Genomic DNA, 16,286 nt, shown 5'->3' on the forward strand with positions numbered 1-16,286 from the left:
TTATCTGTGGGATGAACTGTGATTTCGTTTAGGTGGGATGGGGTGCAATTGAGGGTGGCTCTGGCATTTGTAATTTTGTTCTTGAAGTGTTCTGCTAAGAGGTTGGCTAAGAGGGGTGGAGTATTGTCAGTGGTCGTGTAGGGTTTGGTGTCTGTTAGGTCTTTTAATATTTGGAATCGTTTTTTGGCATCTTGGGTTTCTGTGCCTATTAGATTAGTGTATTGTGTTTTTCTCTTGTCCTTTAGTAGTAGTTTGTATTGTTTGTTAATTTTTTTTCCAGGCGGTTTTCGTGTGGTCTAGGTTAGTTTTTCTCCATTTTCTTTCTAGTCGTCTGCATTGTCTTTTAAGTATGAGTAGTTCATTGTCAACCCATTGATCTGATCTTCTGCTGATTCTAGTTTTGGTTTGTAGTGGGGCTAGATCATCAAGGATGTTGGTGGTCAGATTGTTCCACTGTGAGATGAAGTTCCTGGGGTCACAGTCCTGGATTATTTCATCTATTTTTGTCCAGAATTTGGAGGGGTCAATGTGTTTGCGTGAGGTGTAAATTATTTTTATGGGTTTAGCTATGGTTTCGTTTTTGGTCCAGTTGATGTTGAAGGTGTATGTGTAGTGGTCTGACCAGAGGGATGGGGACCAGGTTCCATTAGGTGTTTGAATTTCTGGGGTGGATGGTTGATGGGTCATAAAGGCTGCGATGTCAAGTTGGTGTCCTTCTTCCTCCCCTAATCCCACTATCCTGGAATTCTTCGAGACCTGACACTACCAGATCCGCCCACATACTCAAACTATCTTTTCCCTCGTTAAAAGGCGTCATGTGTGCAGGGAAATTAGGGAAATCCCTTTTCTTCAAATTCACTGAGCTTTGGAATAACCTCCCTGCCCCGCTGCGGAACCTAGGCTAATTCCAATTATTCCGAAAGCATCTGAAAACCTGGCTTTTCTTCAAAACGTAAAGCTATCTGTTTAAAATGTAAAGCTAGCTAACCTCTTCATAACCTCTAATTTCTTATTATGTCCTTCCCTCATTTATTGAATTACCTGTAAACCGTGCCAAGCTCTATCTTTATGGAGATGATGCGGTATACAAACTTAAGGTTTAGTTTAGTTTAGACATGTAGCGCTGTACATCAAAACGTAGAAGAGACAGTCCCTGCTCAAAAGAGCTTATAATCTAGCTAAGACAGAAAAGAGTGCAGTGCAGTGATTAAAGCAGGGCTGCCCAAGTCCGGTCCTCGAGATCTACTGGCAGGCTAGGTTTTCTTGATATCCACAATGAATATGCATGAGAGAGATTTGCCTGCACTGCCTTCTTGGTAAGCAAATCTCTCTCATGCATATTCATTGCGGATATCCAGAAAACCTGGCATGCCAGTAGATCTCGAGGACCGGACTTGGGCAACCCTGGATTAAAGCTACAGCCTTATCACCCTAAGGTTGTGGGTTTAACCCCACACTGCTCCTTGTGACTCTAGTCAAGTCACTTAATTCCCCCACTGCCCAGGTATATTAGATAGATTGTGAGCCCACCGGGATGGATAGGGAACAATGCTTGAGTACCTGAATAAATTCATGTAAACAGTTCTGAGCTCCCTTTGGAGAAGGTGCATCAATATACAGTGCTCAGGTGGAGGAATTACGGAGGGAATTATAAGACAGATATCGGTGCTTAGAAGGTGGGTTGGAGTTTGGAATTGAAAGCATCTTCAAAGAAGTGTTCTTTGAATCTGGGCTAGTTCTGGATTAGAGCATGTTTTTTTCATTTTTACACCCCAGTGGTGATATTAGAAAGTTTGAAGATCTGTTGGAAGAGCTGAGTATACTAAAAAGTGATTTATTTGCATATATGCAACTGTATCATTATATGAAGACTTTATTTAAAGAATGCTTAATACAGTGGGGTGGAGGATAAATTGGGAACCCTTTTTGGAAAGGATGATGGGTTTATAGCTTCAGTCTGTTTTTCATAGAACTCTAGATTGCTTTCCAGTGGTCAGATGAATTGGTATCATTGGTATTCATTGGTGCTGATGTTATAGGGAAGGCTATATCTAAGGCCCCATCTTATATTTATTTATTCAATTTTCTATACCGTTCTCCCAAGGGAGCTCAGAACAGTTTACATGAATTTATTCAGGTATTCAAGCATTTTTCCCTGTCTGTCCCGGCAGGCTCACAGTCTATCTAATGTACCTGGGGCAATGGGTGTGTGTGTGTGGGGGGGGTGAGGGGGGATTAAGCAACTTGTCCAGGGTCACAAGGAGCAATGTGGGTTTGAAACCACAACCTCAGAGAAAGTATATTTAGGGTGGTGAGCCAAACTTACTTTTCACAAACTCAGGCTTGACTGATATATGGATCTGCCCTAAATGTGAGCAGAAAGATAATACTCTAGCTCATGCCTTTTGGTTTTGCTCCTTCATTCAGGCCTTTTGAATGGAGGTTTTCTCTTACTTATGGACAATTATGCAGAAAATATTACCTCATTTCTATTTAGCAGTAATTATCCTTCAATTGGAGGAGGGGGTAGCTCTAGAGGGGTGGACATAAGCAGTTATAAGGCATGCATGTTGTTGTTTTTAGGTGCCATCAACTCATGCTCGAGTCCTAGCAATTTGAATTGTGGATCTAAAAAGAAATTGGTTTTCTGCTAGTGTGGAAAGGTTCTCCAGCATCATCCCTATGGTTGTTTTCAATGTATCCAACCATATATAACTTTATGACTTTATGATTGTGGGTTGCCTTCTTTGCCTGGCTCCTTTGATCTTCCCAAACATGATGTCCTTCTCCAGTGATCTCTCTCTTTTGATGGTGTGACCAAAATAAGACAATCGTAACATCATCATTTGCGCTTCAAGTGACATAACTGGTTTGATCTCTTCTAGAATTGATTTGCTAGTTTTTCTGGCGGTCCACGGCACGCCTAAAATCCTTCTCCAGCAACAAAGCTTGTCTTGTTTCCGTAGTGTCCAGCTTTTGCATCCATAATTGACCACTGAGAAAATGCGTGGACAAGTCTGATCTTCATTTGGACTGTTAAACTCCTTGCCTTTCCTATAATGGAAAATCTTTGTTGAATACAATTCTTAGAATGGTTTTATGGAGTAATAAGATGGTTTCATATTGCCTTTGGGAACGTGATAAGTTACAGAACCTGTTTGTCATAATTAGTTTGTCATCTCTTTTGAGCAGGGACTTTCTCTTGCATGTTTAACCAACAGCCCTGCGTGTGTCTAGTAGCGCTATACAAATAAATAGTAGTAGAAGTTTAAGCATGCATATTATAGAGTAGGACGTGTGTGGGTAATTCCTACTTATTGCCAATTAACTACAATAATTGTTTGCACCAAATTGACTAGTTTACACACAATCTGTGATCCACACCCAAATTAGGGAGCCCAAATTTCAAAGGCCTAAACAGAATCTGGAGGCAAGAATCTGCTCTGTGCAGTAATTGCATGGCAGATGGTGGCCCTACCCTCTCTATTTACTACACAGGCTTTGCATTTTAGTTAATTTGCCCCTCTGATATACCCCTTAAAAGCCAAAATGTTATATAGTTTGCCTTTAATTCCATGTAAAAAGAGAAGGAACTGATATTTGCCTGCAGTATGGCATAGCGTGGGAGGTTGGCGCTCTGCATCATTGCATCTTTTTGCCCCCATTCTTCCCACTGCTTGGGCGCCCCAGCTCCCCTGCGCACCTTTTCAAATGTTTACCAGCGTGAGCTGCATCTCCCACCCGTTGCTTGTGCCGAGGTTGGTTGCTTTTTGACATCACATCCTGGTCCCGCGATCAAGACATGTTGTCAGAAAGGAACCGACACTTGTACAAGCATACTCTTTCCTTTTGACCTTTGTTGCTTATGATAGCACAATGCTACTTTGTGGTATGGTTCTTGTATTGCCCTTTAGTGCAGGCACAGAAAAACTTAGCATCAAATGTTGAAATTCTTACAACTTGCCATTTGGATTTGGAACTTTTCTTATAGAATGTTAATTAAAGTTATATTTTGCATATGTCATGTTTTCAATGTACATATGCAAATTGAATTCCTCTGCCTTTTAGCGATTGGTAATTAAGCTTATGAAGGACAGCTGTAATCCATAATTAACAAAAATGTTTTCAAGCCCTTTTCACACTAAAAGTAAATGGGTATTTTTTTTATTTTTTTAAACTATCATGAGATCTATTTATTGCTTGAAACTTCAGCTTGATATCTAAAGCAAAAAAATCCTCAAAAAAAACTAACCCTGAATTACATAATATAATTAACAGGATATTTTTGTGATTGCTATTGAAAGAAAGAATGACTTCTTTCACCAGTATATCACTAAGAGGCAAATTCAGAAAGCTACCTTGGGTAGAAGTCAGTGGTTAATGGGCGCTCTGTGTGTATATTACTGGCGACACAATGCAGAAAGGGGTTCACTGCAGCAGTTAACTTGCGGGTGCACAGTGCATTAAAATAAATACTAGTAAGGCCATTAAATATTCCTCTACAATACTCAGAAATAAAGAGAGGTTTTTAGCATGTAACCAATCAAAAAATGGATAAAGAAGCAAAAAAAGCATATCTGCTCAAAATACAAGGGCTGACAGTTAAGTTCATGAAGTCATCCTAGAAAAAGTGCTACATACCTCATTGCTGAATATCACTACAGTCACTTTCGATGTACTCCCTTTGGGAAGCTATGCAATGACGCCAGCGCCTAGTCCACCCTTCAAAGCAATTTTGGAACTCTTTTTCTGGAATGGCCATCAGAGCTGTCGTATTATCCTTGATGTCCTGAATGTCATCAAAATGTCTTCCTTTCAATATTTCCTTTATCTTCAGGTAAAGAAAAAAGTAATTCGGGGCCAGATCAGGTGAGTAGGGAGGGTGTTCCAATACGGTTATTTGTTTTCTGGCTAAAAACTCCCTCATAGACAGTTCTGTGTGAGCTGGTGCATTGTCATGATGCAAGAGCTATGAGTTGTTGATGAAAAGTTCAGGTCTTTTTCATGCAGCCTTTTCACTTCCAAATAGTAAACTTGGTTAACTGTTTGTCCAGTTGGTACAAATTCCTAATGAATAATCCCTCTGATATCAAAGAAGGTTAGCGACATCGTTTTGACTCTTGATTTGGACTGCCACAACTTTTTGGGTGATGGAGAATTGGCTGACTTCCATTGTGCTTTGTTTCAGGGTCGTATTGGTACACCCATGTTTCATCACCAGTGATAACACAGCCCAAAACATCATCTTGCCTCTCCAAAAAGTCTTGGATAACTTAGACTCTTTGCTTTTGTTCATTGATGAGCTCCTTTGGGACCAATTTTGTGCACACCTTTCTCATACCAAGATTTTCAGTTAAGATTTTCCTGTTTCTCTATTGATATTTACTTGGTCTGCTGTGCGTCTCGCAGTCAGCTGATGATTTTGACAAACAATTTGATGAATTTTTACAATATTTTCGTCAGTTCTGCTCCTTACTGGCTGACCTTTCCATCAGTGACGCTTTCTCTCTCCTCAGAAAAACATTTAATCCATTTGTACACTGCCATTTTCTTCATAGCATTATCCCTATAAACGTGGACTAACATGTCTCTGATTTCACTTCCTCTCTTGCCAAGTTTAAAAAAAAATTAAATGTTCATTGCTTTAATTCAAATTCTAACAATCTTGTAACTGTACACAGAAACATGCAACAACAATAATGAACGCCACTCAGCAAGACACCGCAACACGTCAACACAAACACTGCTAGGAGACACTGATATACAAACGTTATGAAACCTTACCAAGCTATTTGTACAGTGCTGCTGACATAAGTGCATGGTGACAAGTTCATGAACTTAATTGTCAGACCTTGTACACCAAAGCTTAGGCACTGGTAGGCACCCTACTGACACCTAAGTTAATTAAAGAATGCTGTTAGAAACGGCAAAAAACCAGCAAGGTTGAGGCACCAGAATCGCGCCTATGTAGGAGCTTTAGGCCGCTGAATGCCAAAGTAGGCATGGCCAACAACAGAAGAGGTGTTAGGCAACCTAAAATGCCTATGTGGGCACAATTCACACGAAGATAGATTTCCAGAAATGTAGGCCTGGAAATCCCTAGCCTACATTTCTGGCACCTTTGTCGGGGGATCCCAACAATAATCCACAGCCTGCCATTACCTGATCATGGCATAGGAATCCCTGATCAGCTGAGCCAACAGGATTCCTCAAAACTGTGGCTCGGGGAGTCCTGCCGGCTTATCTGATCAGGGATTTCCCTGCCATGATTAGCTGAACCAACGGTGAGATCCCTGATTCCTCTCTCTCCCTCCCACCCACTGACCAATCCTCCCCACTACCCATCCAAGAAGAGATCCATCCCCCGAGCCCACACACACCCTTTGTACCTTTTATGGAATATTGACAGGAGGGATGCCGACTCCTTCCTGCCTTGGTCACCACTGTCCGGACCTGCCCAGACCCCACTCCTCCATACCTTAAAGTAGAAGGATGGTAGGAGGGATGTCCACTCTCTCCTGTGGCAGGCCCGCCTCTTAAAAATAATGGGCCTTCCCCTTCCCAGTGCTTTAAGGTACAGAGGAGGATGGGGGTTGTTGAGGGACTCAGCGGCCTGCCAGCAGGAGGGAGTGGATATCCCTCCTGCCATCCTTCTACTTTAAGGTATGGGTGGTGGTGGGGGTTGTTGGAAAGAGCGGGTGCAGGGGATCCTGGTTGGGGGACCCTGGTGGTATGCTGACAGGAGGGAGTGAGTATCCCTCCTGCTGTCCTTCTACTTTAGGGTATGGAGAGTGTGTGTGTGTGTGTGGGGGGGGGGGGCTGTTGGGGGTTTCTAGGGGTGTCCGGGCAGTGACAACCAAGGCAGGAGGATGTGGGCATCCCTCCTGCCGATGTTCCATAAAAGGTACAAGGGAGGGGTGATGTTGGGCTCAGGGGAGGAGTCTCTCCTTGGAGGTGTAATGGGAGGGATCGGTCGGTGGGAAGGAGGGAGATAGAGGGGAATTACAGGTCTTCCTGCTGGTTCAGCTAATTGTGGCAGGGGAATCCCCTATAATCTGAGCCAGCAGAACTCCCCAAAGCCATGGTTAGAGAATCTGGGAGTAAGGATATATGTTAGCAGAGAGGAAAAAGGATCTGAGAAACCTGCTCAGTATAGTTTGGAAAAGAAATAGTCTGAGACTTATCAGTTCCAGACTTCAATCATCGATCCTGAAAAAACCTCTCTCAACCACTGTGCACATATAACATACTCAACTAAACATTATATCAAGTGAAGTGCAATGTTACCACATCATTTCTCTGCACTAGATTATTATATCTTTGAAAATAATTCTTTTAAGAATCAAATGGCATTTGGCAATGCTAATATTGAATACTGAACAATATTCAACCAGCATTTATCTTAGTAAGCAGCCCTATCCCAATTGGATCTGTTTCACCAATAAGAACGACTTCCTTGGTGGTCACAATATTATAGCTGCTTCTACAAATAAACATAAAAATTGCATTATCAGAATGCCATTCTAATCCAAAACACCATCTAATTATCGAGGAATGCTTACTGTTCAATTGCTGATTACATCTTATAATGCGCTAGCTACTCACTAATGGCGCCAAAGATTGCATAAGATGTCGTATTTGCACAATAAATACTATTATTCAGTATTCAATATTAGAATTGCCAAATGCCTTTTGATTCTTAAAATAATTATTTTCAAAATTGTAATAATCTAGTGCACAAAAATGGTGTGGTAGCATTGCACTTCACTTTTGATTTTAGCATGCTCATAATTTGAGAATTTTATTGGCAGGTATGTGACAGTGTAGAAGGGTCAGACAAAAGGCTTCAATGCCCATTTGATATTTACTGCCAGTATTTTTTAACTTTAACTATATACTGTAACCATATACAGTATACCATACTGTAACCATATACAGTATACCATACTGTAACCATATGCAGTATACCATATACAGTATACCATACTGCAGTGGTTCCCAACCCTGTCCTGGAGGACCACCAGACCAATCGGGTTTTCAGGCTAGCCCTAATGAATATGCATGAGAGAGATTTGCATATAATGGAAGTGAGAGGCATGCAAATCTGCTCTATGCTTATTCATTAGGGCTATCCTGAAAACCCGATTGGCCTGGTGGTCCTCCAGGACAGGGTTGGGAACCACTGCCATACTGTAACCATATGCAGTATACCATAAGAGACAGAACAAAAGTAACAGCTGTGCATGAAGGCTTCACTGTACATGTGTCTGAAGACAACAAAAGTGGCAGCACACATTTTTGTTCATAAATTTTAGTCTTGCAAAAATTTTATGTGCAAGGTATTTTTTTGTGAGGCTAATATTTTTGCACACTCTGGTCCATGTGCATATGTGTGCGGGCATTTTTGTTTTCTTTATACATGTACACAATGAAGATTTTCCATGATTAGCATGCAAGCTCTGTGAGTTTTGAATTTGCTCTCGTTAACTTATTGCGGTGTCCCGCAAACCTTTCGGCGCCGTAGCACACTAAACCCGGTGCCACGGCTGGAAAGCATCTGGAAGTGCGTGGACGTCCATGTGATGATGTCACGTGCATGTGTGATATTATCGCGTCGATGTCTACGCATGCGCGGAGGCTCTCCAGCCGTGACCCTGAACCTGTCACTTCACCGGTGTGGGATCCTGGAGGAGGGGAGGTGAAGACACTGGTGAAGAGGAGAGTCAGCACTGGTTGACTGCCTACGGGACGTGCCTCTTGCCGCGAGAGGCATGTCCTGTGAGCAGTCAGCTGGCGCCGGTGCTTCTCCTCCTTGCCAGTGTCTCAGGGCAAACCTCGAATCTGCTGTGGCACTGTACCACAGCACACAGTTTGTGATACACTGACTTACTACATCACTGTAGAAAATTTGTTCGCTAATCTCATGGTAGAAGCCACAAGATCAGCTATCAGTAAATGGCTGTTCTGCGTGGCTTTCTGCATTAACTCTAAGACTTGATTGTGAAAAATTCCTGCTAGGTGCTGCCTGTTTCCTGCAAGGAACTTGTGGTTAGGTGCTGTTTAGCATAACCTCTTGATTAATTGTAGTTTGAGATGACTTCTGCACTGAGGCTAAAATGATTCTTTACTTGCTTAGGGTTCCTTTTACTAAGCTGCTGATTGAAGTCTACAAAATCCTGAGTGATAAAGTAAAAAATATTTTCTAATAAGGTTTACACCGGCAGATTAAGAAATTACCATAAAATGCATGCACACATTCCTTGGTAAGCTCTTTTAAGCTGTGGGAAGCATTTAATAGTACTTGTTACTCCTTAGTAAAAGGACCCCTTAGTGATTAAAAAAAAATCTCCTGCCAAGTTTTTCCTCGTATCTTTTCAAATAAACAGCAGCACACAGGAAACTAAACTAAACTAAACCTTAAGTTTATATACCGCGTCATCTTCACAGAAGTGGAGCTCGACACGGTTTACAGGAATTAAAAGCAAAGAAAGGAGCTCCAATGGAAGGAAGGAGGGCTTGGTAAACAGGAAGGGGAGGGGGGAGGGAGGGGGAAGTTACATTTTGGAGAAAAGCCAGGTTTTCAGATGTTTTCTGAAGTGTTGTAGGGAGGTCGAACTCCGAAGATGGGCAGTAAAGCTGTTCCATAGTTCGGTGATCCTGAAGAGGAGGGACGTTCCAAGTTTTCCTGTGTGGGAAATGCCATTTAGAGAAGGGAAGGATAGTTTGAATTTCTGAGTGGATCTGGTGGAATGAGTACTCGAGAGCCAAGATAGAGGAAAGAGGGGAGGAAGGATGCCGTGAAGAGATTTGAAGGTAAGACAGGCGCATTTGTAGCGAACCCTGAGGAAGACTGGGAGCCAGTGAAGCTTAGACAGAAGAGGGGAGACATGGTCGAATTTGCCTTTTGCAAAGATTAGTTTAGCTGCGGTGTTCTGAATCCGTTGAAGTCTGGTGAGGCTTTTCTTTGTTAGGCTTAGGTAGATGGAGTTGCAGTAATCCAGTCTGGAAAGGATGATGGACTGGACAAGGACAGCAAAATGTTGCTGGTGGAAGCAGGATCTGACTTTCCTCAGCATTTGAAGATTGAAAAAGCATTTTTTTACTAGGGAGTTGATGTGTTCGTTAAAGGACAATGTAGAGTCAATGATGATGCCCAGAACTTTGCTAGAATGTTCAAGCTGCAGAGTGGTGCCAGAGGGAAGTGGGATGAGGGAGGGTAGCTGATCCAATTTTGGGCCAAGCCGAAGAAGTTTTGTTTTGGTCTCATTTAGTTTCATTTGAACGGTGAGAGCCCAGGATTGGAGATTTGTTATGCAAGTTGAGATGTTGTCAGAGAGGTTGGTGAGGTTAGAGTCAGTTTCGAGAAGGACAAGGATGTCTTCGGCGTAGGTGTAAAGTGTCTCAGAGGTAGAAAGGTGGAGGAGTTTCAGGGAGGACATATAAACATTGAAAAGAATCGGGGATAGAGGTGAACCCTGGGGGACTCCGCAGAGTGGTTTCCAAGGGGAGGATGAGATACCATTCATGTTAACGGAGTAGGAGCGGGAACGTAAGAATTTTGAGAACCAATCTAGGACTGTGGAATTTATGCCAATTTCGGAGAGTTGGAGGATTAGTATGTCGTGGTGGACAATGTCGAAAGCTGCAGAGAGGTCAAATTGAAGAAGGACAGCGAACTTGTTGCAGGAATGGAGTTGTTGGACCTTTGAGATCAAAGAGGCTAAGAGAGATTCAGTGCTGTAATTGGGTCTGAATCCGTGTTGGTAGGGAAGGAGAATGGAGAATCTCTCAAGATAGGATGAGAGTTGGGTGGCTATGATAGATTCCAGCATTTTGGTCAGGAGAGGAATGTTGGCTATTGGGCGATAGCTGGAAGGAGTGGAGGGGTCCAGATCAGCCTTTTTCAAGAGAGGGGATAAGGAGATGCGTCCCATTTCTGTCGAAAATAGGCCTGAGAGCAGGGCAGAGTTTAAGAGTTTGGTGAGAGATGAGATGGCCTGAGCTGGAATGTTCTCGTATAAGTAGGAGTGGAAAGGATCTAAGGTGCAGTTGCAAGATTTTAACTTGAGGCAGAGTTTAGAGACTTGGGAGTCGGAAACGGGCTCAAAGGCGGTCCAGGATCTATCGGCTGGGATATGGTTGGCCTCGGTTAGATTAAGTGTGGAGGTAGTGAGCACCAGAGAGTTGTAGGCGTGGGTTGGGGGAAAGGAGCATCGTAAGGTAGTCACTTTCTCATTGAAGAATTTTGCAAGATCGTTAGCAGATGGAGGGGAATGAGGAGGAATCGTGTTTAGAGGATATGGAACGCCAAATATTGAACAGAGTATTACTTTGGTTGTTGGAGCTGCAGATTTTGTTGCCGTAGTAGTTCTTCCTTGATTTTTTTAATTCGGTGTTGTAGAACTTAATGGAAGTCCTCCAGGACTGTCTATCCGTGGGGGATTTGGATTTTTTCCATTTTCGTTCTAGTGTACGACATTTCTGCTTTAGTTGTCTGTGGAGAGGAAGGTACCAGTGGGCCTTGCGGGTGTAGGAGACCATTTTAGTGGATAGTGGGGCAAGGGAGTGGTAGGTGGTCTCAGAGAGGGTGATCCAATTGTGCCAGTTGGATTCAGGGTTTGGAGGGTTGTGGATGGCGGGAGTTAGGTTGAGGAATTTGGCCCAGAACAAATCGCTCGCAATTTTTTTCCGGAAGGTAATAGGATTGGGAGAATGAGGGGGGGGGGGGGTTCAAGGTGGGACATGAAGATGGGGAGGCAGAAAGTCCCTAGGAAGTGGTCGGACCAGGGGACGGGGTCCCAGCGAGTGTCGTCGATCGAAGTTTTGTATTCGGAGAGGTCGATGAAGCTGATGATGTCTAACGCATGTCCTTTTTCATGGGTTGGGGAAGGAGCCCGGGGGGGGGGAAGCCTAAAGAGGTGAGGAAGTTGATGAGATCAGATGCATCCTTGTTGGTAGTATCGTTTAAGTGAAGATTAATATCCCCAATGATTAGTAATCTTTGGAATCTGAGGAAGGCGTTTGTAATGGTCTCAAGGATGAGGTCAGAGGATTTGTTCCAGGGGGATGAAGGTGGGCGGTATAAAAGCAAGATACCTAGTGGGTACGGGTGGAGCTCATCATTGACAGAGGCTAGCATGTATTCTAGGGAAGCCTGGCTACCCTTATCAAGAAGCTGGACGTCGAAGAATGATTTATGGAGGAGTGCAAGACCGCCTCCTTTCCGGTTAATTCTGGGGGAAAAGAGGCCTTGATAACCGTGGGAGCAGAGTTCATTTTGAGAGAAGAAGTCGTCTTTTGCGATCCAAGTTTCGGTGATGAATAAGAAACCGGGATTGAGATCTTCAAGAAGATCCTTCAGAATTTGGGTTTTGTTGCATGCGGATCTGGCGTTGCAGTATAGAGATGGTACTGGGGTGAGAGAGTCTGAGGTGGGGTTGGGGGGGTTGGCAGGGTGAATGGGCTTTAGGGAGGCGTGATTGATTCTTCGGGGTTTTTTTTTGGAGGGGTAGCTTCTGGTGCGCAAAAGCGTGGGGATTTTGGCACCAGGGTAGATAGGACTGACAGTGATGGGGTTCAGTAGATTAGGGGAGGGAGGGTTTAGGCAGAGGGAGATATTGGAGGATGAGCAGATAAGGAGAAGAAGGATCCATAGGTGAGGCTTCATGGTGGGGATTTGGAGGGCTTTTGAGGGGATGGGAGACAAGAGTGGCGGAGGTTTGAAATTGAGGAGAGCGGGACGATTGGGCAGGACTAAAACAGTTGAATAGAATCAGGTGGATCTTAGTAATTAGGCAAGGACAAAACAGAAGGGAGGAATCTGGAGGACCAAAGCAGGGGATAGGCAGTTGAAATAAAATCTGGGGATCTTTAGCAAACTAAAGCAATTAAGTATAATCAATTGAGTAACAGAGCATAAATAAAATCTGGGGATCTTTAGCAAACTAAGCAATTAAGTATAATCAATTGAGAAACAGAGCATAAACAGTTGAAAGGAAACACACAAACAATTCTGATGTTATTTTGGAAAGTGGAAAGTGTTTCAAATAACGGAAATGTGGAGGCAGGGATAGTAGTTGAGAGTACATTAGTTTTATTGAATCTTACTAACGCTGTTAATTGTACATTTTTTTTAAAAAAATTATTCATTTTGAAACCAAAAATAAGTGCAACAAAATATACAATCATATTACACTATAATAGCACCTAAATTCAATCAAATTGTAATCTATGACAAATACATATAACACCCCTCATCTTCATATTCAAAAATTGCACTCAAATTAAAGATTAAAAATATTTTCCAACCCACCCTGGACATGCATGATCAGGGGCAAAATCAACAACAATCATTCTTTGCAATATTTTGTCAATGGCTCCCAAATATCCAGAAACTTCCTATAATGTCCCTGTTGTATAGCCATAATACGTTCCATTTTAAAGACGTGACACAGAGACTCCCACCAAAAGGTATAGTTTAATCGATCCCAGTTATTTCCAATTCCTTAAAATAAGCTGTATGTTAACCCCTGTCATAATAAAGAGAAGTTTGTTATTGTGAGATGATATTTGGCTTTTAGCTCTCATCAAAGTGCCAAATAGCACAGTGTTGTATGTTAGTGCCACTGGATTTTCCAGTACTTTGTTAACCTGATCCCAAATGGATCTCCAAAATTGAAGTAGCAAGGGACATTAGTATAATAGATGATCTAACGTCCCAGGTTCAAGATGGCAGAACATTTTGATTAAAAATTTTGAAAGCAAACATAGGTTCTTCAATCACTATGATCTGAGCTTAACTGTTTTGTGGAATCATAACAGAATTCTTGTTGGTGTGCCACAATTAATAAACACGGTTTGAATTTGGAAAATGCTAAAAATGGATTTACCTGTGCTGAATATGATAAAAGGTGTAAGGTAGCCCTGAAATTTAAAAATATGATGTGCTTTTTTTTTCAGTGTGGCCTTTGTGATGAAGAAACATTTAAACACACATTTACTTGGCAAACATGGAGTCGGTACACCAAAGGAAAGGTACATTTTTTTGCTTTCCATATGGGTTTTTGTGTTCCGGGGTTTATATAAATGCTTTACTTAACCCTTTGTTTGGCACTGTTGCTCAGACACAACATGTGTTTTGATGGCTCTTATGAGAGATCAGCATCTCCAAATGCCTGTTACTTGGCACTATTGCTCTCGTTCAGCATCAAGCTACATAAAGCAGCCATTTCACCATCTGCCAATTAAAGGGTTAAACTGCTAGAATTTACTAATGGTACAATTTACCACAGGAATAAACTTTGGCTTACAGCAGAGAATGCATGCTAATCATTTGTATGTAAATTCCCCAATGATCTGATGGCTGTTTATGTATGTATTTTCCTATTCTTTTTCTCTAAGGTATTTCCTTTCATTTTTAAATACCAGTTCTTTTCTTTCTATCGAGTCGTGGTAATGATAGTCCTTGGCAGGGGATCACAGATCCATGTGCACTAATAAACCTGGCCAGTAGATGTCATTATTTTACAATGACTGCAATTCCCTTTCATTCACTGCTTCCTGAGCACTCCCAACCTCTGCTGGTCTGAGGAACAGGAGGCAGCTCTGTTACTCGAACCTGAGTCTTGCAACAGCGCACAGTGTTGCCACTTGCTCATGAGGTCTATATATTTGATAAAGCCTGTAAAATTATTGTGACTGTTGGTTTTTATATTTGTGTTTTAAAGACCCCTTTCACTGTTTGCTAATATCTGCCAAAACCACCACGAACACAGTGTTTTTCCCTCTTGCCAACTGCTCCTGGCACACTGGAAGTGATGTCATCTGTCTTAATGCTCCAGAACTCATTGTTCTCTGCAACTTTAATATTCAATTTGATAACCTAGCATCATCAACATCTAATGACTTCCATACTCTTAATTCAGATAAACACTTGATTAAACATATTACAGAAGCAACTCACAATGGTGGCAATACTATTGACCAAATATTATCCACTCAGACAGCCTATTATTCTGTCCATCAACCACATATCTCTTCTGTTCCTTGGAGTGATCATTCTCTTATAATCTTTACACTGGAGACATCTAACTCCATATTTTTGATAGCTCACAAACAGTCCTCTTATAGGGATTTCAGTGGTATTATACCATCTACACTTCTAAATTCTTCTCAACTGGAAATCGATTCCTTTATGAACCTACCCTTAATGATTGTGTTCCAGCAGTTGGTAATGGAACCCACGTGAGATGGGGGTCATACTAGACTTAGTGCTTACAAATGGGGAAAGTATTTCTGATGTTACAGTGGGTGATCATCTGGCATCCAGTGATCACTGCATGGTACGATTTAATATAAACATGTGTATAGAGAGGGCTCATTCAAAAGTATAGGTTCTAGACTTTTTAAAAAACTAACGTTGTTCAGATAGGGGATTATGTCAAAGAAATGTCTGGATGGGAACATCTGGAGGGAGTAGTAGAAGTTCAGTGGGCAAAACTGAAAGGAGTTATTGTAAGGGCAACAAACATTTTTATGAGGCAAGTAAGTAAAAATAAGAGGAAAAGAAGGCCGCTTTGGTTCTCAAAAGTAGTAGCTGAGAAGGTAAAGAATATGAGGCTAGCTTTCATAAACTACAAAAGATCACAGAAAGAGGAAGACAGGCAAAAATATCTGGAAAAGTTCAGAGAGGCTGGTCATTTAGTCAGGAAAGCAAAGATGCAAATGGAAGAAAAAATAGCTGACATGGTAAAACAGGGAGACAAGACATTTTTTAGATATATCAGTGATAGGAAGAAATGCAAAAGTGGCATTGTGAGACTCAAAGGTGAAGGGGAGAAATATCTAGATGCTGATAAAGAAAAGGCTGAATTGCTTAATAAATATTTCTGTTTTGCATTCATGGATGAAGCACCGGGAGCGGGCCCACAGAAGACAAATATGAATAGGGATGGAGGAGTGGTAGATATTGATTTTCAAAGGGTTATGTTTAAGAGGAGCTAGCTAAATTAAAGGTAGACAAAGCGATGGGGATGGATGGTGTACATCCAAGGGTGCCAGGGTGCTGAAGGAACTTAGGGAAGTTCTGGTGGCTCCACTGACTGACCTTTTCAATGCTTCTCTAGAGTTGGGAGTGATACTGCATATATGATTACCATTATTTGTATGGATATTGTATTGCATTTTTGTTAGCTTTGAAAACTCAATAAAGATTTAAAAAAATGAAAAAAAAGGGAGTGGTACTGGAGGATTAGAGAAGGGAGGATGTGGTCCCTTTCCACAAAAGT

At 41.9% G+C, this 16,286-nt stretch overlaps 1 protein-coding gene across 4 annotated transcripts in view; it reads left to right on the forward strand.

Annotated features, from left to right (window-relative positions):
• ZNF407 (zinc finger protein 407) overlaps positions 1-16,286 on the forward strand; it is a 1,075,359-nt gene that overhangs the window by 409,007 nt on the left and 650,066 nt on the right. For all 4 annotated transcript variants that reach the window (XM_033934315.1, XM_033934317.1, XM_033934318.1 and 1 more), the window contains one exon: positions 13,960-14,034. In XM_033934315.1, coding sequence (XP_033790206.1) covers positions 13,960-14,034 — 75 coding nt within the window. The remainder of the gene's footprint in view (positions 1-13,959; positions 14,035-16,286) is intronic.

Source organism: Geotrypetes seraphini, chromosome 2 (assembly GCF_902459505.1).
Source record: "Geotrypetes seraphini chromosome 2, aGeoSer1.1, whole genome shotgun sequence".
Classification (NCBI taxonomy): domain Eukaryota; kingdom Metazoa; phylum Chordata; class Amphibia; order Gymnophiona; family Dermophiidae; genus Geotrypetes; species Geotrypetes seraphini.